The 23,402-nt window shown below is 46.5% G+C and overlaps 1 protein-coding gene across 2 annotated transcripts in view; it reads left to right on the top strand.

Annotated features, from left to right (window-relative positions):
- ASTN2 (astrotactin 2) overlaps window positions 1-23,402 on the top strand; it is a 661,578-nt gene that overhangs the window by 441,744 nt on the left and 196,432 nt on the right. For both annotated transcript variants that reach the window (XM_077468007.1, XM_077468041.1), the window contains 2 exons: window positions 4,353-4,519; window positions 17,390-17,578. In XM_077468007.1, coding sequence (XP_077324133.1) covers window positions 4,353-4,519; window positions 17,390-17,578 — 356 coding nt within the window. The remainder of the gene's footprint in view (window positions 1-4,352; window positions 4,520-17,389; window positions 17,579-23,402) is intronic.

Raw genomic sequence — 23,402 nt, 5'->3', positions numbered from 1 at the left:
CTTGACCTTTATGCTTTTTATACGGGGGTTCCTGTTAAAATACTGGAGCATGAAGGCCCCCATTTGCGCTAAACTGGAAGTGGTGTGGTGGCCTGGCTCCTGCTCATCATCCAGGATAATGTGTCCTTCTCTCCCCATCCACGGACAACAACAGGGATCCCATAAAGGTTTAAAGCATGCTCTTCTTGCTCCTCCTCATCCGCCCCAGCACCATCCTCCTCTAGCACCATCCTCCTCTGACTCCTCTTTAAAACTCCTGTTGTTGACTTGTCTCAGATAGAGTAGCCCCCTGGAAATTCATCCAGCATTGCGACTTCCTCATCTTCCTGCTCCTCCACGGCTTGATCAATGACACAACGCAATGCACGCTCCATAAAGAAGGCATAAGGTACGATGTCACTGATGGCGCCATGGCTGCGACTGACCAGTTTGGCGATCTCATCAAATGGCCGCAGAAGTCTGCATGCGTCGCCCATGAGCAGGCACTGGCGTGGTGGAAAAAAAACAAGCTCCCCAGAACCTGTTCTGCCGCAGAGTTCATACAGGTAGTCGTTAACTGCACGTTTCTGCTGGAGCAGCCTATCAAGCATATAGAAGGTTGAGTTCCATCCTGTCGGACAATCGCAAATAAGACGTCTGACCTGCAGATTGTGTCACCGCTGAATGTCAGGAAGGCGAGCCATGTAAGATCTTCTGAAATGGGCCGAGATTTTCCTTGCCTGCTGCAAGATGTCCTGGACCCCAGGGTATTTGACAACGAATCGCTGCACGACCAAGTATAAGACGTGTGCCATGCATGGCACGTGTGTAATTTTGTCCTGTTTCAATGCGCTAAGCAGATTGGCACCGTTGTCACACACCACTTTACCAACTGTCAAATTGAGCGGTGTTAGCCAATGATCTGCCTGTGAACGCAAAGCTGAAAGGAGTGCAGGGCCAGTGTGGCTCTTGGCTTCCAGGCACAACAGACGCAGCACAGTATGGCAATGTCTCACCTGGCATGTCAAATAGGTTCTGGGGATCCTTCCATTGTGGTGTTCCAATGGCCACAAATTTTCAAAAGGCCTCCGAGTCCACCAGTTTATATGGCAGTAGTTGGCGGGCTATCAGTTCTGACAAGCCAGCCGTCAACCGTTGGGCAAGAGGGTTATCCGGCGTCATCATTTTTTTATGCTCGAACATTTGGCCCACGGAGGCCTGCTTTTTCCAAAAAAACATGAGGACTGCATGATGGAAGGTGGAGTGGAGGACAATTGTGAGGAGAGAGGAGAAGGAGAAGTAGAAGACGCCTGGAGTGTGGCTTTGTGGGTTCCGTTGCTCACACTGGGCTGAGTGATGGCAGCTCATGTGCCTTCTTAAGGCGGTCATCCCTAGGTGAGTGTTGGGCTTACTGCGACTTATGCGTTGACTGTAAAGATTGCAGATGGCAACACTATTGTCAGCAGCGGACACGTTAAAAAAAGCCCACACTGCGCAGCCATGTGATGGCGTCCTGGGAGTGCCAGATGTGACCGTACATGGTTGATGCCTCGCTCCTGATACATTAGCAGTCTGCTTTGTCCCTCCTGTGCAATGTAAGTTCCACCTGCTTCTCCTCCCTATCTGCTAGTCCATATCTCGCTCTGAACTCCCCTCCTCTTCCTCTCTTGTGGGCACCCACGTGACATCACTAAACACGTCATCTTCAATGTCACCTTACCCACCGCTATAATTAGAGATCTCAGAGTAGGCAGCAACACTGAGGACCAACCTCCTCCTTGGGCTGATCTGGGTACTGTCATCAGACTGCTGAGTGGCGGTTGTTGCTACCTCTTCTTCCTGATCCAATGCCAAGAGTGGCTGCGCATCGGCAATGTCTTGGATCGGATAATAATTCCTGTGACTCAAGCGGAAGGTATATGGTGTTGGTGGTGTTGGTGGTAGTGTCTTTGGAGGTGCACACAGCAGAGAGTGAAGAAGAGGGTGCAGATCGAGAGGATGAGGAGGGTGCAGAAGAGTAAGGCTGAGTGAGCCACTCAACCAAGTTTGGTGTGTCCTTTGACGTAATCGAAGGCACCTTCTGCAATTTGCCACTTTGGCTCAAGCCTGTTGCTCCTGCCCTACCCCTACCACCCCTGCGGAAGGGCCTGCCTCTTCCTCTGCCTGTCATTTTTTAAATGACTCCGTGACAAAAGTCTCTAGAGAAGTGCAGTATATGTGGAAGAAGGTATATAACACCCTGCTTCAATCGGTCGTTTTGGGGGGCCACTGGTCTATCACACCAGTTATAATACTTTTTTCTAATTGCGTTTGTCACGCTTTGTAGTATCGCTGCAGAACCACTCAGCAGTCACAATGCTGCACAGTGGAAATGCACTATACTATGCTTTCTATATTTGAAAGTATTTTATACGTGTATTACACCCCTATATACTGCACACCAAATAGTACACCTATACCAGTCCTTAAAAGGACCTTGTGTACCTAATAGTAGCTAGCTAGTAGATAGTGAATTGCAGACTGTCCCTGCTCCAAACACCAAACTGTCCTTCCCTACACTGAGAAAAGACAGCTGCAGAATCGGTCAGCACTCAGCTCAGAAGCACAACAGTGAAGTATAATATGCTTTCTATATTTGAAAGAAAGTATATTATATGTGTACAACCCTATATACTGTACACCTATACCAGTCCTTAAAAGGGTTAGAAAAATGTGAGTAGATATAGCGCTCCCTTCTATATTCTCAAAAAAACTATATCTTGAGAGGGATCTATTATTTATAGAATGGCGAGATTGTTTTTATCAAAAATGTGAACAGTATCCTGTCCACCAAGAATTGAAAATGAAAGGATATAAAAATATGAAATATAAATAAATGAATTAATCCTAGTAAACTCAAATCCTAGTGTGCCCTTAAGTTGCAATGGAATAAAAACAAAGTAAAATTATTTAGTAAATTGGAGTGAAATTCATATAAAGTGTTAGACCCTCTGTAAATGTATAAATAAATACTATAATCACTACTGCAATTTGAGTGAAAGGTGACTTGTGCGCAAAACCAATATCAATATGAATATACTGTATATAAATAGAATGCAAAAATTAAATAAATAAATTAATTTGATATCTAATGCGATTTGCATAGTATATATGTTACTTCAAATGACAGTAAGAAATGTCCATAAAACTGCTGGGATATATAAAAAATATTATCCTAAGGATAGCAAAGTGACTGGTGCTCAGGTGATTCTTATTTTCTGAAGACGGGAACCTGGTGCGATTTTCGTGCAGGTAATAGATTTGCACCCACCAGATCCTCTGCCCCAGTTGGGGTACAAAGAGGGAAACATCCGTCATTGGACGTCTTCTGGAGGCTCCAGAAGACGTCCAATGACGAAACACATAAGGCATGGCCACAGGACGAACGCGGACTCTCTTGCAGGGCTGCAACAAACGGAGGTTTCTTTTTGTGTGGCACTTTTTTAATCAATAACATTGTGAGTAATTTTCTCATTAATAAATTGGATTACTTTTAAATACTACACTATGGATGTTTCCCTCTTTTACTTTCCTTCCAACTAATGAATTTGGATTGAGAAAAGTGAAGCATCAGGATAAGAACTGCAAAGCGACACAGGGGCTCACACTGTGAAGGCATTTGTACCCCTACTGGGGCAGAGGATCTGGTGAGTGCAAATCACCTGAGCACCAGTCACTTTGCTATCCTTAGGATAATATTTATATATCCCAGCAGTTTTATGGACATTTATTACTGTCATTAGAAGCAACATATATACTCTGAAAATCACATTAGATATCAAATTAATTTATTTATTTAATTTTTGCATTGTATTTATATATATTCATATTGATATTGGTTTTGACCACAAGTCACCTTTCACTCAAATTGCTCTTGGCATAAAATCCTTCCTGTTGAAGTGGTGGTGTATGATATTTTTCATGAGGTGGGGAAGATTCAAGAGCTTGAGAGAGGCAAGCAGAGTCGGGGGGGCTTGGTTGAAGGTGTGGAGGGGTTTCAAGCCTCCCTGATGGCCAAGAATCTCCTTCCTGGGTGTACCACTGCTTTAAGGTATATGGCTTGGGGTGTTGCCATACATCTTTTATTAAAATCTTGAGATTGATTGGTTGAGTGTCGGCTTTCTGTTTAAATAGCAAGAAGAGCTAACAGGACTTTTAATTCCTATTTCTCCATCCACAAAGTTTTGGCTTTCAATCAAACTTTCAAACAAACCCGCCATCTTCATCCTGTATGTTCTGAATGTAGAATAAAGCCTTGGTGGAGTGCTTTTTTTCGATCATGGCTTCACAACATGTTACTTTACCATTTACATTTGTTTTTTCCCCTCTTTTAGTGTCCTGCAGGTCTGAAGCCGATGAAGGATGGAAGTGGCTGCTATGACTACAGCAAAGGAATCGACTGTTCGGATGGGACCAATGGAGGCTGCGAACAATTATGTCTCCAGCAGATGATTTCCCTCCCCAATAATCCCAGCGAGAGTGCCATTTACATGTTCTGCGGGTGAGAGGAGAGGAGGTGGTATAGATACAAATGCGAAATACATTTTAATTTTAAAAAAAAAATGTTTTCTTTTTTTTTTTTATAAGATATATATAAAAAAATATATAAAAAATAAAAAGGATGTTTTTTTCCTGTTTTCTTTTTGTCTTTTTTTTAATAAGATATAAAAAAACAATTATAAAAAAATAAAAAGGATTTTTATTCTTTTTTTAAATAAGATATATAAAAGTATATTATTTATATATATATATATATATATATATATATATATATATATATATATATATATATATATATATGATGTTTTTTACTTTTTTAATTTTTTTTTTATGAGATATATAAATAAATAAAAAGGTTTTTTTTTTCTTTTTTTTCTTTATTTTAATAAGATACATAAAAAAAATTATAAAAAATAAAAAGGATGTTTTTTTTCTCTTTTTTCTTTTAATAAGATATATATATATAAAAAATATAAAAATTATGTTTTTTTCTCTTTTTTAAGAAGATATATAAAAAAAATAAAAAAAATAAAAAGGATATTTTCTTTTTTTTTTAAATAAGATATATATATAAAAAATTATAAAAAATAAAAAGGATTTTTTATCTATCTATCTATCTATCTATCTATCTATCTATATATATATATATGTATATAAATTAAAATTCCTCATCAGTTAGGGACTTCAAAGGCCTAGAGGAAATCAGGGTGGATTTAATTATTTTCTTTTTTTTTATTCTTCTTAAAATGGGTAAAAATACCCCCGAAAGTTGAATTTTTCGATTGACATTTGTCTGATGAATACAAAGTGACGGCACTCGTAAAAAAAAGGATACTATTTGGTTACAGGGGAAATTTTTATTTGAATGTAATCTTAATTGTATTAATATAATATATTATTATCCAGCTTTCTCTAGACTTGGAATCCTCGAGTACCATTAAATGACAGATAATAAGCATGTGAGCGCCGGGATGTGCCTTTGGTAAAACTTTATTTAAAATGGTAATCTCCAGAACTCACCAACAAGTCCTCAAACACTCCATAGCTCAGGCGGTAGGACATCTGATGGTGTCACAACTGGTAATGATTTGCAGGATGAAGCCCTTCTCAAGCAGGGAAATCTCAAAAGAATTGAAAACACTCACATGATGGTAAAAAAACCTAGATAAGTGGTCTCCAAATTGCGGCCCGGGGGCCAGATGTAGCCATTTACTTGCCTTTACCTGACACTTGGGGCACTTTTCTTCCCACTGATGCAAGACACTATTCATCCCACTGACAGCAACAATGGGGCATAATTCCTGTTACTGACATCAACAACAGAGCACTATTGGTCTTTTATTAAAAAAAGAATCAAGCTACCAATTTTATACAAAAGTAAAAAAAAAAACATAGTATAAAACTTCAACAGAAAACAAAGGAATACACATCCATGTTCAGAATATATACAATACATGCATAGTCCATTACCAAAACATGTTAGAAAACTATTTACATAAAGCAGCAGAGAGGGCCTAAGAGGCACAACCCATCACCTATGTATGCAGCCATTTATCAAAAATGAATCATAAGTTATAAAATCTAGGGTGATAATGGACAGACAGCCACACCCGGGAAAGAGACTCCTGGCAGTCAGGGAGGCTTGAAACCCCTCCACGCCTTCAACCAAGCCCCTGACTCCGCCTGTCTCTCTCAAGCACCCGAATCTTCTCCACCTCATGTAGAATGTCATACACCACCACCTCAACAGGAAGGATTTTATGCCGAATGCTGACCTGACACCGTGTGTTCCAGGTGAAATAACGGACTACTAGGCTACCTAGAAAAAGTGTATCCAAACAAAAAAAAACACCAGTATTGAATGCTCCGTACGCCCACTCAGCATAACCCAGCCTGGAGAGGAAAGGGACACCGAGGGTCTGCCCCACCTGTTTGTACACCTGTATGTTAAAGGGGCAATGAAGCAGAAAATGGTCCATAGTCTCCTCCTCATCTGCACACTCCTCCCGAGGACAGCTACAATCCACCCCACTGCGGAATTTCAAATTGCCCCGAACAAAAAGCTTCCCATGGAAGCACAACCAGGCCAGATCCCTAAATTTAGGGGGTACTCTGTCCAGATTAATAAATCTTAACCCCACCCTCAAAACTGGGCCTGGGCAATCCCTTAAGGCCAGTGGGTCATGAAAGACTTCGCTCAAGACTCGACTCAGAAGGTCTTTCCTCGGAACCGATCTGAGATCTTCAGCCGACAATCGCCACTGCCGCAGTAACTTCAGGCATGGAGCAACATGGCTGATAGCTGGCCACGATGACCTCTGAGATTCTTCACTTGGCCACCTTCTTCCCAAAGTCATAGAAAAGGCCTAAACCAAGATATAAATATGCCTACCCATCCAGGAGGTTCCACTGCAAGCATATTACCAATGTTAAATTTGAGAAATAGCAGTGAAAAGAAAAGAACTGGGTTGACCATACCTAAGCCACCCTCCCTCCTGGATAGATAGGTGACATTCCTCTTGATGGGGTTCAGTCTGTTCCCCCACAGCATCTGGAAGAACACACTACTGACCCTAGCATAGAGAGACACCGGTAAGATGCAGACAAAGCTGACATACAAAAAGATCGGAATCAGGTAAGTCTTAATCAGATCAACCCTTTCCCTCAGAGATAACTTCCATCTCTTTCAGCTGACCACCTTAGTATTGGCAATTTCCAGCCTGCCTTCCCAGTTTTAGGCCATAATCGCCGGGTCCAAATTCAATGCCTAGAATCTTAATTCTTTCCTGGGGCACTGGAAAGGTGTCCGGGAGATCAAACCCCTCACCTTCCTTTCCCATCTAGAAAACTTCACTCTTTTCCTGATTGATCTTGGAGCCTGATGCTTCAGAATACCATGATGTCAGAGAGACCACCTCCTCTGCTTCATCTGCCCCAGTGACAATCACTGACACATCGTCCGCATAGGCAACAACCCTCAAAGGCGGCTCACCCGGGAGCCCCACTGGCACCCCACACAACATGCCGCTCTCTAGCCTCCTGATGAAGGGGTCGATTGCAAACACATAGAGCAGGGGACTCAGGGGGACAACCCTGGCGCACCCCGGAGCCAATCTCAAAGGACTGCCCAACCCAACCATTAACAAGAGGAAAGCTTTCTGCCCCCTTATACAAGACTTTTAACCAATTGACAAAACCACCCGGCAGACCATACTTACTAAGGTGCAACCACAGGTACTCATGGTCAACACGTCAAAAGCCTTGGCCTGATCCAATGTCAGCAAATACTTTCCCCAGCCTGCACCGCTCCAAGGCCTCCTGGAAAGCTAAAACCACTGTGAAGGTGCTTCTACCCTGGACCGAACAGTGCTGATGGCGAGAAAGCAAAGACTCTGCTACTGGCGATAGGCGCCAGAAAATAATCTTTGCCAGTATCTTTTTATCGACATTAAGAAGGCTGATGGGGTGCCAATTATCAATCATCGAAGGATCTTTACACTTTGAAAGAAGAATTACAGCCGAGTGCCTCATGGAAGGGGAAAGCACCCCCTCAGCAAGGCAACTGTTAAAAACCTCTACCAAATGTGGGGCCAGAATAGACTTAAAGGCTTTGTAAAACTCAGCCATCAAGCCATCCAGTCCAGGGGACTTTTTGATGACAAGCTGATCAATTGCCCTCATCACCTCTTCAACTGTCATCTCCTCTGTCAAATTCATCAATGGAACATCTCCACCATTTAGACCTGGAGTAGAGTCCGAAAAACTGTTCATCTTGTCACGGTCAAGCTCTTTCCTCCCAAGAAGGTCAGCATAAAAGGACCTCACGACCTCCAGGATCCCTGACCTGGACTTTGTCAAGGAACCTGCACTGTCCTTAAGGCCAACAACCGTTTTAACAGCTTCACCTTGTTTGCAGTTCTGGTAAGGGTCAGGCAAGTGGTACTTCCCATAGTCCCTCTCTAGAACCAAAGAGGCATGCCGGTCATATTGACACTGCCTGAGAAGGAGTTTCACCTCAGAGATTGCCCCAGGATCTCCTCCCCTCGAGACAAGAATATCCAGCTTTCTCCATAAACGTTGGTAGGTCATGTATTTATTAAACTGTTTTCTATTGGCTAGGCCCCTGAAGAATCCAGCGATCTTTTTTTTGGTCAGCTTGCTGTTACAAAAGTCCAGGATGGTCACCTGAGCATGAAAGAATTCCTCAAAGGATTGTCTAACATATTCTTCCTTGAGTAGAGGCAAATTCAATCTCCAGATGCCTTTGCCCCTCTGAGGGGCGTCTGAAGCATTCAGGACCACAGATAGCATACAGTGATCAGAGAACTCTACTGCCTGCACCACTGGGGGGCGAGAAAGCAGAGGTCTCCTTCAAAAAAAAAAAACTATCTATCCTACTCTGACTACTACCTCGATGAAAGGTGAACCTGGTGTCATCCGGGAGGTGCTTAATGTGCACATCCACAAGACCAGCATCCCTAACCATACTATTTAGAAAAACGCTATCATATCACACCGCCGTAAGGCTCGGCCGCAAGAGACCAGTAAGATGGACCATACCTCCACTCTCTCTTGGCCATATGAATATCTGCCAAGGAGGTGAGCCTAGTCTCTTGCAAAAATAAAATTTCAGCGTGTAATTGGCTGAACAAAAAGAAGGCCATGGAACGAGCTCTTACTGACTTAATGCTGGCGACATTTATTGTCACCACTTTTAACGGAGGGGGAACCACCATTTGGGTTATTGGGTGAATTGCTTCTTAGCTCCCCTCTGCTGCTCATCACCAGAAGCCTCTCTCTTGAGGCAGCCTCAAACTCCATTTCAGAATCGGAACTTCGCTCCGAAGAAGCTCCAGATGAAGAAATATACCATACAGAGGTCCTATGACGGTTGGAGACAGGCACTGGAGCCCGTTCCGTCCTCACCACCTGCTTCCGCTTCCCAACCTTTCTTCTCTCCTCCAGATACTGCAGGTCAGCTTCAGAGATGCCATAATCTCTTGTTTTTTTTATTTGTAGTCTTCACAGAAGACTCTTTTACAGAGGAAGAAGCGACCTTTTTAGTACATGCTACCACTCCTGGTGGGGGTGGTGTTCCCTTTGAGACAGACTTAGAAGGGGTAGACACCTGGGGGTAATTGACCTTGGGGGGCACAGACTTGGAAGGTTCTGACACAAGAGGAGAGGGTACAGTAGGCTGGGGAGACACAGAGACAGATACAGAAGGAATACTTACAGACACAGGAGGGGTGGCCACAGGTACTGGAGAGGGATCCTGAGCAGGACCAGCGGAGTCAGTCACTGCAGAGGAGGATGGTACACCAGGAGCCTCACCCTCCATCCTGTCTGGCCTAGACAAGTCATCCATTACCTCATTCTCCGTGTTGTGCCAGGTTTCAGGACATGCTGTAGGGATGGCCAAGGCGCAGGCACAGGTTGCACCTGATCATATCGGTGCAGTCCTTGGCCATGTGACCCTGACCCCGACACACTGAACATATCAAGGCTGAACAGGAGGAGCTCAAATGCCCCTTTTCTCTACAGCGGTGACACAGCTTTGGCTGACCAGGGTAGAAAATAGTCATCCAATCCCTCTCTATAAAAGCTGAGGAGGGCAGGTGACAGACAACATTCCCATCCCTGGCCAACCTGACTGTTACTGACCAACCCCCAGTCCAGATGTTACGCTCATCAAGCATTTTGCTGGGCTTAATCAAAACCTCCCCATAGTTCCGCAACCAAACCTCTAAATCCCGAGCGGGGATGCTCTCATTATTCAGAATAATTGTTATTTTTTTTACTGTTGACCTCTGGGAAATCGCAACTGGGGCCAGACCTTCCCATTCGGGACTTGACCTGCACCGAACCTCATATCGCTCCCAGAACAGGTCAAGACCCTCTGGCCTGGTAAAGCTAACCGTATAATCCCTTGTCCCAGCTACATGTATAAAGGCATACAGGTCATTTGCCCCAAAACCCATTTCTAAAATGAGATCCACCACCGCACGCCACGATGGAGGGACTGCACCACCTTCCCATTTCAGAATTACTACATTACATCTGGGAACCCCAGCAGAAGCCAGAGACACAAGACCAGATCCTGGGGTGCCCAAAGTGGTAGACTGTAAGGGAAAAACCCATAGAGCTACCAGGAGCAGAACGTACAACCTGAGCAAATGTCTGTACATTATTATTATTAACATTATCAACAGTTTGAAGTGAATTAGCAGAATCCATAGCAGGACGATTGTCCATCACACTGGTGCTGGGGTGATTGTTATCAGTCGCAGAAATGTTCACTCTCCCATCAGGAATGGTCACAGTCACTGCTGCAGTACCAGCTGTCTCCTGATGCTGCGCTGTAGAGTCATCAGCAGCAGTGGGGCAAACAGCTTTGGACTCTGCTAAAGAAGGGTTAATGGGCTCTGCCGACACCTGTAGGTCATCCACAGAAATTACACTTTGTTAAATGTAAGTCTTGCTGCATTGCAGCATCATCAGGCACAACATTGCTGCACACAGCATTAGCAGCCTGATTGTCATCAGGCACATTGTCAGCATCTGTGAAAGGCACAAACACAGTCTTATCCACAACATGGGGCTTATCAGGCTTTACCTTATCAGGTACATTATCTGTAATGTCCTCCTCATTAAATACTAACTGATCCCCCCGCATAGGAGACTCCATGACCTGGGTGGCCCTCAGCATGTCTCCTGAGTAGGGATGAGCTCAGGCGTGTTCGCATGGAACACGTGCAGAGCCCGCCAGGAAGTGAGCGCAGCGCTGCGCTAATCACAGGCAGTGAGACATTGCCCGATCTCTGCAGCCACGCATCGGGGCAATGTCTCACTGCCTGTGATTAGCGCAGCGCTGCGCTCACTTCCTGGCGGGCTCTGCACATGTTCAATGCGAACACGCCTGAGCTCATCCCTACTCCTGAGTCCTGGGAAGGCATGGGGCTGCTTACCTCTCCCTGGGGAGGCACAACTCCTCCTCCACCTCCATCCTTGTCATCCTTCCAAACCTCCTGTCATTTCCAAACTTCTCCTTGAAGGGCCCATCTCTGCCTTCCATCATGGCCACAATGGTCTCCTGGTGGTCCACACGGGCTTTGGCCAATTGGATCTCCTGATCCATGGATCCTCGTTTCTGGCTGTGTAAGCCCTCACGTTGCCTTCTCAGATGCTTCAGCTCTGCTCGTAGCTTGTAAAGCTTATCTCTCTCCCGATTTAGGACCTTTATCCCGTCCACCACTCGCTCCCGAATGGCTTGGCGAGCCTTCGTCCTCACCAGGGGCATTGAAATCGGCTTGTCCACAGGAAGGCATGTCACCCGATGGCCCAGGAGATGGCTGAGAACTTCCAGCAGGAGAGACCCTGCTGGCCTCCATGGCTTACCCAGAAAGGGGCCAGGAGAGCTGGGATAGATTTCACAACCACTCCCCTCTCACACAGATCATCTGGAGGAGCTCCAGAGACACCCTCCACCTGACACACCTGTGCTCCAATGATGGGTGGCAGCAACAATGGGGCATAATTCCTGTTACTGACATCAACAACAGAGCACTATTCCTCCCACTAACACCAATGATGGGGTCCTATTCCTTCCACCGATACCAATGGTGGGGCACTATTCCTCCCACTAACACCAATGATGGGCACTATTCCTCCCACCGATACCAATGATGGGGCACTATTCCTCTCACTGATACCAATGACGGGGCACTATTCCTCCCACTGACACCAATGATGGGACACTATACCTCTCACTGACACCAATGATGGGGCACTATTCCCCCCACTGATACCAATGATGGGGCACTATTCCTCCCACTGATACCAATGATGGGGCACTATTCCTCCCACTGACACCAATGATGGGGCACTATACCTCCCACTGACACCAATGATGGGGCACTATTCCTCCCACCAATACCAATGATGGGGCACTATTCCTCCCACCGATACCAATGATGAGGCACTATTCCTCCCACTGATACCAATGATGGGGCACTATTTCTCTCACTGACACCAATGATGGGGCACTATTCCCCCCACTGATACCAATGATGGGGCACTATTCCTCCCACTGATACCAATGATGAGGCACTATTTCTCCCACTGACACCAATAAATGGGGCACTATTCCCCCCACTGATACCAATGATGGGGCACTAAACCTTCCATTGACATCAATGATGGAGCACGATTCCTCCCACTGACACCAATGATGGGGCACTGTTCCTCCCACTGACACCAATGATGGGGCACTATACCTTCCATTGACACCAATGATGGGGCACTATTCCTCCCACTGATACCAATGATGGGGCACTATTCCTCCCACTGACACCAATGATGGGGCACTATTCCTCCCCCAAATGATAAAAATGTTAGTTTAGAGACCCCTGGCCTAGTGCAGTACCACCGCAACAGTGCCTGAAGTAGCAGGGTCACAAAGGACACATTTGTGACTTGGTCCTGGCTTTTTGCCACCGTAGGGGCACTGTGGGACTGTAAGGCTCAGTTCACACTGCTACTTGAGCTACTTGCTTGCAACTTCCTTGCAACTTACTTGCAATTTCCTTACAACTTTTGTGATCTACCATTGCAATCTATGGCACTCAAATTGCACCAAAGTCGCAGAAATGTAGTGCAGGAACCCTTTGTGTTTGGTTTTTCCCACTGCCACTTGAGTCACATTGAATGTGTTTTGGCTTTATCATGTGACTGTTTGTGTCGCAGTGTGAACCAGGGCTTATAAAGGGCCCTGTAACAGGTGTAAAGGGCCCCTGGACCTGTGGAAAGGGCTTCAGCCTCGAAAGGAAGGGCCTCTGGACTAGAGAAAAGGGCCGGGTGAACAATGGAAAGGATCCTTTGTGGTTTCTTACATTGGGGTCCTGAAAGGTTCTAGTTACACCTCTGCACCACCACTTTTTTTATTAAGTTGAAAAGTCAAAAACATACTCACAAACATAAAATAGAATATCAAACAATAACTCCAGTCATGAGGCGATGTTATCTGACCATGGTTATCAATGTTTGTAGGCTGACAGGGTTCGGGGGGGACGTGCCCCCTTCCTCAGAGCTAAACCATCCTGATGCAACACCTTCACTTAAATGCAGACATATTAAAGGACTTCTCCACCCCAGAAAAGGAATGGGCGGAGCCAATTCAGCAGCTAGGGTCAGAGTTTGTTCCACCACCACCTCATATTGTCAGAGCCCATGGGACCTCCTGTCAAAGCCTTGAACAAATGCCCTCAGGTTTATTTGAAATGGCTATAGCTGATGAACTTTTATATGGTAAGTCCACCTGAAAAGAGGCCTACTCAACCATCTAGAGCAGTGGTTCTCAATCTTGTACAAATCTTGTAAAAAAAAACTTTGATGCCCCCCAAGTGAAAACAAAATTGTACTCACAACGTTAAAATTGTAGGGATACAAAATATGTATTGCAAGCAGACCTTCAGTCCATCACTCAAGTGGCTCCAACCCCCCCTCAATCACTGGTGCTGACACTTGCTCAAAGATGGCAAAAGTTTGGGACTCCCTTAATAGCCGTATTTGCGCATGCACTGGACACCCCATTGGTTGGGAAAAAACTCAGATGTGCTGTAGGGCTTGATTGGGACCCGGAGCCCCATGGCACATCTGTAGGGTGCCAAAATTTAATTCTTGCCAAGGTGAGAAACATGGAAGTGCTGCAATGCCATTCATTTAATAAAAAAATATGTCCAATTGTAAGAAAGGGATGGGAGTTGGCAGGGCAACATGACATATTCTTTAGGGTGAAGGCCCACGTAAGATTCCGAAGGCTCTGGATGGGGCTAGGTGTCAATGTGGGGGAGGAAGGTTCTGGGGAAGTTCAAGGCACACTGCAGAAGACTTGGTGACCCCATAGGGGATGGAGTTTTTGGAGGGGGGACAACAGTGGGGAATGGGGTCCCTGGATTGGGCTGGGGGTTTGCAGGGGCAATGTGGAAGGCTGGAGGGTATTGCAAGGGCTGGGGGGGTACTGTGGGACATTGCTGAAGTAACTACGGGGAGTTGGGAGCTCTGCAGGAGGCTAAGAGGCACTGTGAGAAGTTGGTAAGCACTGTGGGGACTTGGGGCTTTAAAGGAGCCTCTGGGGGAGGTCAGAAGACTTGATGGCCCTGTAGGTGGATTAGGTTTCTGGAGGGGGAGAGCAAAAGTGGGGAATGGGGTCTCTGGAATGGACTGGGAGGTTTGCAGAGGCTATGTGGAAGACTGGAGGGCATTGCTAGGGCTGGGATGTACTGTGGGACATTGCTGGAGGAACTATGAGGAGTCGGAGGCTCTGCAGCCAGCTAGGGGCACTACAGGGGGCTGAGAGGCACTGTGGAAAGTTGGTAAGAACTGTGGGGACTTGGGCTTTTAAGCATATCACCCACAGTCTAATGGGGCCGCAGAACGAGTCAATCAGTCCTTGGAGCAATTCATACGTTGCTATATTTCTGACCATCATAGCAACTGGTCTGACCTATTACCTTGGGCAGAGTTTGCTCACAACAGTGCCTTGAATTCTGCCTCCCGATTGTCTCCATTTATGGCGAATTATGGTTTCTAACCTTCCATGTTGCCTGATTCATTTGTTCCGCAGAGTATTCCTGCGTTAGAGGAGCATCTCCGTGGTCTTCGTTCCACTTGGGTACAAGTCCAGGAGGCTTTGCGTCATGCTAATGATAGGTACAGACTCCATGCTGACCGCAGACCCCTGCCTGCACCTTCCTACCAGGTTGGGGACAGGGTCTGGCTGTCATCTCGCAACCTCCAGCTTCGTGTTCCCTCATTGAAGTTTGCACCTCAGTTTATTGGGCCTTTCCGTATCCTTCACAGGATTAACCCAGTAGCTTACGCGTTGGAACTTCCTCCTAGTATGCGCATCTCAAATGTGTTTCATGTCTCTTTATTGAAACCATTGGTCTGTAACCGATTTACCACCTCGGTGCTACGTCCTCCCCCTATTCAGGTTGAGAACCATGAGGAGTATGAGGTACAATCCATTGTTGACTCCCGTAGGTTCCGGGGGACGCATACAGTATCTGGTGCATTGGAAGGGGTACGGTCCGGAGGAACGCTCCTGGGTTTCATCCTCTGACGTACATGCCCCTGTCTTCCTCAGCAAGTTCCATAGACAGTTTCCCCTCAAGCCCGGTGGCCCTACGAGGGAGAGAGTTCATTGACGGGGTTACTGTCAGGGCTGGCTTAGCCCTTCCTCCTCTGGGCTGGCCGCTCAGCTGTCGGCTAATTGCCAGCTCTCTTCTCTCTCCACAGTTAACAGCTGTTCCCGATGATGCTCGTCTGACCTGCCTATTTAAAGCCTTTCAGCTCATTTCTCCATTGCCTTCACGTTGGTCACATCACAAGGAACCATCTCCTGCTGCTTGTTTCAAGACTGGCTTGCTGACATCCCTCCTGGCTTCTTATCCTGCTTGCAGTTGCTCTCCTTGGATCCCTGACTTCTGGACTGACTGATTACCCAATCTGGTTTATGAACTTTGGACTGGCTGACTACCCAATCTGGCTACTGGACTCTGGCTATGCTTGACTACGCTTTTTTTCTATTTACCTTTTTATTTTTATTATTAATAAACAAGTGTGATTTGATTGTACTTCTGTCTCAGTCTTATTCATGGTTCCTGACAGGGGGACAACAGTGGTGTATGGGGTCTCCAGATTGGGCTGGGGGTTTACAGGGGCAATGTGAAAAACTGGAGGGTATTGCAAGGGCTGGCGGGCATACTGTGGGACAATGCTGAAGGAACTATGGGGAGATGGGGGCTCTGCAGCCAGCTAGGGGGCACTGCAGGAGGCTAAGAGGCACTGTGAGAAGTTGCTAAGCACTGTGGGGACTTGGGGCTTTAAAGGAGGCTCTGGGGGAGGTCAGAAGACTTGGTGGCCCCATAGGGGATTAGGTTTCTGGAGGGTGGGAACAATAGTGGGGAATGGGGTCTCTGGATTGGACTGGGGGGTTTGCAGAGGCTATGTGGAAGACTGGAGGGCATTGCAAGGGCTGGGGGGTACTGTGGGACACTGCTGGAGAAACTATGGAGAGTTGGAGGCTCTGCAGCCAGCTAGGGGCACTGCAGGGGGCTAAGAGGCACTGTGGGAAGTTGGTAAGCACTGTGGGGACTTGAGCTTTTAAGGGGCCTCTGGGAAAGGTCAGGGGACCCTGCAGAAGACTTGGTAGCCCTGTAGTTGATAAGGTTTGGAGGCTCTGCAGCCAGCTAGGAAGCCCTGCAGGAGGCTAAGGGGCACTGTGGGAATTTGGTAAGCACCGTAGGGAAGTAGGGATTTTAGGAGGCCTCTGGGGAAGGTCAGGGATTCTGCAGGAGACTTGGTGGCCCTGTAGGGGATGAGGTTACTGGAGGGGAAGGGGGGACAACAGTGCAGGATAGGGTCTCCAGATTGGGCTAGGGGTTGGCAGGGGCAATGTGGAAGACTGGAGGGCATCGCAAGGGCTATAGGGCACTGTTGGACACTGCTGGAGAAACTATGGGGGGTTGGAGGCTCTGCAGCCAGCTCAGGGGCAGTGCAAGGGCCTAAGGGGCACTGTGGAAAGTTGGTAAGCCCTGATTTGTAAAAACAAATGCATAGCAGTTTACCTAGTGAAAGTGCATGGACAAATATTAGGCTATTTCCTATGTTGGATGAATGTCTTTCATTGATTTAAAAAGGAAAATACATTATTTGACCACTAAGTATCATAATAAACTTCCTGAGCACCATCTAGTGTCCAAATGTGGTATTTTCCATTTCCTTGGCAAATTGCTATGTAGACATTTGTATGTAGATCTCTATAGTTCTTTGTATATATTTTGACATAGGCCGTGTTTATTTTCCCTAGCTGCGTTGAAGAATACCGATTGGCCATCGATGGCAGATCTTGCATATTGGTATCAGACATGTGTGAAGGGGCCAGATGTTTACGACCAGGAAGTCACCTAAACAACACACTGTTTGGAGAGATGCTTCATGGATTTGACAACAAGACCCAAAGAGTCAACCAAGGTCAAGTTTTTCAGATGAGTTTCAGGTGAGACCGAACAAATGACAATGGTAACTTCTTTGGAAGTGGCCTGTCCATCAGCATACTTATGTCCAGTGAGAGCTATGGGTTGTCAATCACTGATCTGCAGCATGCATGCTGTGAGGGATGCCCTCCCTATCACTGAGCCCTGAGTGGCTGCCCCTCCTGCCCAATCCTTGACTGGGCCATGGCTTTGGTGTTGGACTGTCCACCAGAATCCTTATGTCCAGTTCAGGGCTATGGGTTGCCAGCCACTGATCTGGAGCATGCATGTTGTGAGGGGTGCCCTCCCTACCACTGTGCCCCGAGTGGCTTCCCCTCTTGCCCAATCCTTGTCCCAACCATGGCTTTGGCAGTGGACTATCCATTGGCATCCTCATATCCAATGCAGGAAAATTAGTTGTCAGCCACTGATCTGGAGCATGCATGCTGTGAGGGGGTGCCCTCCCTACTACTGCACTCCGAGCAGCTGTCCCCTCCTGCCCACCCCTTGTCTCAACCCAGGCTTTGGTGGTGGACTGTCCAGCGACATCCTTATGTCCAATGCAGGTTATGGGCCATGCATTGTACTTGATGATGTCAGAGGTCCTCCAACTGCTGGGGAAGGCTACGTGTTGGTGGGGCTTGGGGCTGGGGTACCCCACCTTTGAGAGATCACACACACAGTCAGAGATGTATATTATCTTGTATCTTGTAATAAGGTTGACACAGGTAATTACAGATAGTCTCTATAGACAATGGGTCTCAAGTAGCAAACTGTTGGATGTTCATACAGTTGCAAGAAAACACTCAGTAATGACACTACTTTGCAAAGTAGCAGTATTCCAGGCTTAGCCAGTTTTAGCCAGAGGACAGATTCCATTGGAGGAGTGGCACACTGCAGTGAACTGTAGCAATACTCTATGCTACTAAAACGATCCCCAATGGTTGGCCCGGATAGCGGAATGCCTTTAGTCAACACAAGGCATCCCTACACTGACCCTTGTCAGTCGGAAACCTCTTTCTGTGCTGATTACCTTCCCTGACAAATAGGGGCCCTGTCCCTCACCTATCATAGGCTCCAAGGGTGCCCATTTGGTGAATAAACCCTATTTTATAGACTCCCACATCAAGATGGCTGCCAAAGGTCATCAGAAGTTGTGGCATCCAATCAGACAGCTGTGACCACTGTGATGACTACAGAGTCTCCCAAAGAACAATCTTTCTCCGCAAGCTTCACTCCATTTGTATAGTGACAAATGGAGTGGAGCTTGGAGGTCAAGTTGCACCTGCCTATATACAGAGGTCCATCTAGCTGCACAAAAGAGTCAGTGGGAGTGGACAATTTGGTAAGTTAAAGTAATGTAGTGCACCTCCCGAAGAGCCGCTGGTGACACTGATACTTTTCTCCCCAGATTAGTGCACATGCAGCCAGGCACACAGCCGTTTCTACACTTTTACTGACTCAATTAGAAAAGTCTAGGGGTGTCTTTTGATGCTTTATTGAAAATTTTACTTGGCTGAGGTTAAGGGAGCATGGGATACCTCAAACTGAAGAATTTACCTCTTTGAGGACTCTTCTCTCTCTTGGAGCTGCACAAAAGGTCCCACTTGACTCTCTGCTGCTAACAGGTGACTAGAGTATGTCTTCTTTCCAGCAACTAAGGGTTACACACAGTCACTAAGGCCCAGCACTTAGGTAATTTACCCACAATGCCACAGGATGATCAGGTGCCTCCTTCCGCTATCCACCGGGCTTTCTTCAGCAAGGGAGACACAGACTCAGACTACCACAGGACAGCTGGACACTCCCCCCCCCCCCCCCAACTTCCTCCTGGTTCTCTCCAGTGAGCTTCTCCAGACCCAAACAGACTCCAGGACCAGACTTAGCAAATAGCCCCCCAGCTTAAACCTCGTTGATTTCTGAATGGCCATCCTGCCCAGGAAGGAGGAATCCAGGGTCTCCTCAAGCAGGACTGGACCCAGGAACTCCTCAACCCTGCCTCAGGCCTTAGACTATTCATAGGCTCTCCAGCCATCCACTAAACACACCTCCCCAGGGATTGGCTGAACCTCCCCATAAATGTTCAGTCTGCCTCTAGAATCCTCTAGGGCAGGGATCTCCAAACTATGGCCCTCCAGCTATTGTGGAGCTACACGTCCTATGAGACATTGTAAAACTCTGACATTCACAGACGTGACTAGGCACGATGGGAATTGTAGTTCCTGGACAACTGGAGGGCCATAGTTTGAAGACCTCTGCTCTAGAATACAGAGGGAGCAATCAGAGCAGCAGCCTGTAAGACACCGAGCAGGCCAGAATAATTAACCACTGCTCCACTGATTACACAGGAGGTGTACTAAATTTTCCTAAACACTCTGCACTAACTAGGAGGGTGGTACACTACTTTTACCGGTACACTAAACCCGGTGTCGGGACAAGGTCATCCAAAGCCCAGGGCAAAAATGATAAACTCCCCCCCCCCCCCCCCATTCATGATGTGCAAGCTTTGGGGATCCTACACCCAGCAGTCACTCGCTTGTCACTTACTGCCTTGGTCAGTCTTGAAGGCCCTCACCCCTACAATAAACTATTGCACCCATGGCAGCTGCCCCTCCCACCCACCCCCTTGTCCCAGCCCTACCTAAACCTAAAGTAGTTGAAGTGTGGGGGCAACCCTACTGAAAGGGGGATTTTTTTCTCACTTGAATTTAGCTTTAAAATGGGAATTTTGGAGATATTTCCTCTCGTTTTCCTGTTGTGTCTCCTGAACATAACGTGGAGAACCTGTTTCAGATATCTGAGTTGGATGGACGGACTGTTTTCAAAATCTGGCCAACGTTCTGAATAGCTAATATTAATCAAATGTTTTTAGTTTTGCTGCAACCTCTGCTTTCTACTCATCCATACAGAAATAATATTCTCCGGCATACATAATTTATTAATCTGTTTGAGGACCAGGCAGCACAGCGGAGAGCCAGATAATCAGTTGAACGTAAGCGCATGGCAAAGGCGATGTGTTTAATAAGGTCATTTTCATTCCTGTCAAGGTACCTGTCAATCTTTTTAATAAAAACTAATAAGAGAAAATGTTAAGGGCTAAGTATAATAAGGACTGAATACAACTTCAGTTTTTCAAAGTATTTTGAGATATGAAATTAAAAGAATATACAATAACACGGGAAGGGATCTTGTGATCCAGCAACATTTGTAATCAAAGTTAGACAGTGAAAGAATGAGGAATATGCACTAACAAGCAAAAGTGAGCCGGGGACTTGAATGAGGTGGAATTCCAAAGTTTAAGAAAAAATCAGTAGTACAAATAACTATTTTTATAATTTTTTTTATTATTAAATAGCAATCCCACATATGGCTTTTTTTTACATTGGTCCAGCTTAAATCAATGTACCTATGCATATGCCATACCTGTGGGACCGATCTAGAACAGCCTTTCTGAACATTTTTACCTCAGAGGAACCCTTACACATTATTTTCAGGCCTCAGGGAACCCCTGGTGGGATAAGTCTAGCTGGGGTTATTGGGAAAATTTCCCTTACATTGCTTGTGGTAAGTGGGAATAATGTCCCCATTACAGGGGTGGCCAGAATGACACCCTTGAAGCCACGTCACTGGCTCTGCCAAGTGGCGTTGGACCTAGAACTATGCAGGTACCATCAGATGGGAGGTCAGTTAGCCACAACTCAAGGAACTCCTAGCTGTCCCCAGAGGAACCCAAAAGGAAGAATGTCCTCATTACAGGGGTGGCCAAAATGACACCCTTGATATCACGTCACTGGCTCTAGCAAATGGATCTAGACCTAGAACTATGCAGGTACCATCAGATAGGAGGTCAGTTAGCCACAGTTCAATGAACCCCTAGCCACCCCTGGAGGAAACCCAGGGCAAGAATGTCCAGATCACAGGGTTGGCAAGAATGACACCCTTGCAGTCATGCCATTGGCATTGGACCTAGAACTATGTACGTACCATCAGATGGGAGGTCAGTTAGCCACAGCTCAAGGAACCCCTAATCACTGGAGAAACTGTAGGGGAAGTATGTCCCCCATTACAGGGGTGGCTTTTTTACATTGGTACAGATTAAATCAATGTACCTTTGATATACCATACATATGGGACACCTCTAAAACTGCCTTTCTCAAACTTTTTACCCCAGAGGAACCCTTAAAAATAATTTTCAGCTCTCAGGGAACCCCTGGTAATATTAGTCCATCTGGGTTCATTGGGAAAATGCCCCTTACATTGATGGTGGTAACTGAAAATAATGTTCCCATTACAGGGGTGGCCAGAATGACACCCTTGAAGTCACTCCACTGGCTCTGCCAATTGGCGTTGGACCTGGAACCTTGGTTGACATTGGCTGCTCTAGAAGTTGGAAATCACTGTAGTAGACACAGCTACTACAGTAATCTCTACTAGCTTTACAAGGAACCTGCTCATGACCAGTGTAGCCTAAATGTTCCCTTTTTACCCCATAACCCAGTTACCCCCCCAACTTTTTACCTCCCCCTTACCTTTACCCGATTAACAGATGAGACCACACCTTTCTTTGGAGTAAAATGGCCACAACAGCCTTTATTAACAACTTAGTATCACTCCACCAAAAAAAAAAAAAATATATATATATATAAATAAATATATATATACACAACAATAACATAACAACCATAACCTGCCCATTCTGGTGATCTCTGACGGTGACCCATAACTCCACCAAACACCAAAAGTCACTGCGGTAACCATTTTTAACTTTTCCAGGCCTCCACCTGTAACCGGTCGGAGACAACCTCCCGCAGTGACACATACCAGAATTCCATCCACCGTTCTGGAATACATCGGAGGGGCCGATACTATTGATGAGCCCCCCACCCCATCAGATCACCTCTGATTTACCGTCAACCGTCAAAGACCACCAGGAACACCGCCACAGCCCAAAAGGGGGACCACCTCACCCTTGAGGGCATCCCCACACCTGCAAGGCCTTCCTAATACCTTCCTGCAAACCGAGGGACCAAAGGTCAATGCCCACATCCGAAAGGTTAGATAAAGCCCAACGTTAACCTCCAACTCCCGGTGTCAGACCACGATCCCTCCATTTTTGGCCATAAACCTCCCAATCACCTTATTGATCCTGATCCTGGTTTTCTCAATGCTCGCCACTGACCGGGCCCACCGCCAAACTGTTCTGGCCACAATGTCAGACCATACCAGAATGGTACCCGGAAACTTCTCCCGCAGACGCATAAAGCCCGCCTTTATGTCTGCCATTATGTCCCTTACTTTGCGAATCCCCAAATCATTTCCCCCCGCATGGATCACCAGCACATCGGGGGGTCTGTCCTTCCACGCAAACCTTTCCACTTCCCCCATCACTCGTTCCCACTTCACCCCTGGGAAACCAAGCCACTTCACACATGCATCCCTCCTGGAAATACCCAATTGCCATCCATCCGGTCGTGCGTCACCTCTCCTGGCCCCCCAACAAACATAGGAATGCCCCAAAATCCAAACGAGGCATTCAGGACCTCCGTCTGGAATGAAATCATAACAAAACAATGATCATGACACACACAAACCAAACTGTACACAACCACCAACCACTAAATTCCCACCTCCCAAGTTTTCCCAGGAAGTGAGAAAATTCAATCCACTGCCAATTGCGGCCGTACATTAGTCCGGAACCTCCGCGACTCCCACCGCCCAATCCTCCGAACAGCAGCCTCGTCCAACCCATACCTGGCAGCCTCAGTGGCTGCCCCAATACAGAAGGAGTGCGACGCATATGCTTTGCCATCCAACCCCACCTCCGATAGACACTTCCGGAAAACCGAA

Source organism: Lithobates pipiens, unplaced genomic scaffold, assembly GCF_037356315.1.
Source record: "Lithobates pipiens isolate NorthernLeopardFrog02 unplaced genomic scaffold, aLitPip1_a1.2 Scaffold_1, whole genome shotgun sequence".
NCBI lineage: Eukaryota > Metazoa > Chordata > Amphibia > Anura > Ranidae > Lithobates > Lithobates pipiens.
Note: the sequence above shows the minus strand (reverse complement) of the source record. Positions and strands in the feature narration are given on the sequence as shown.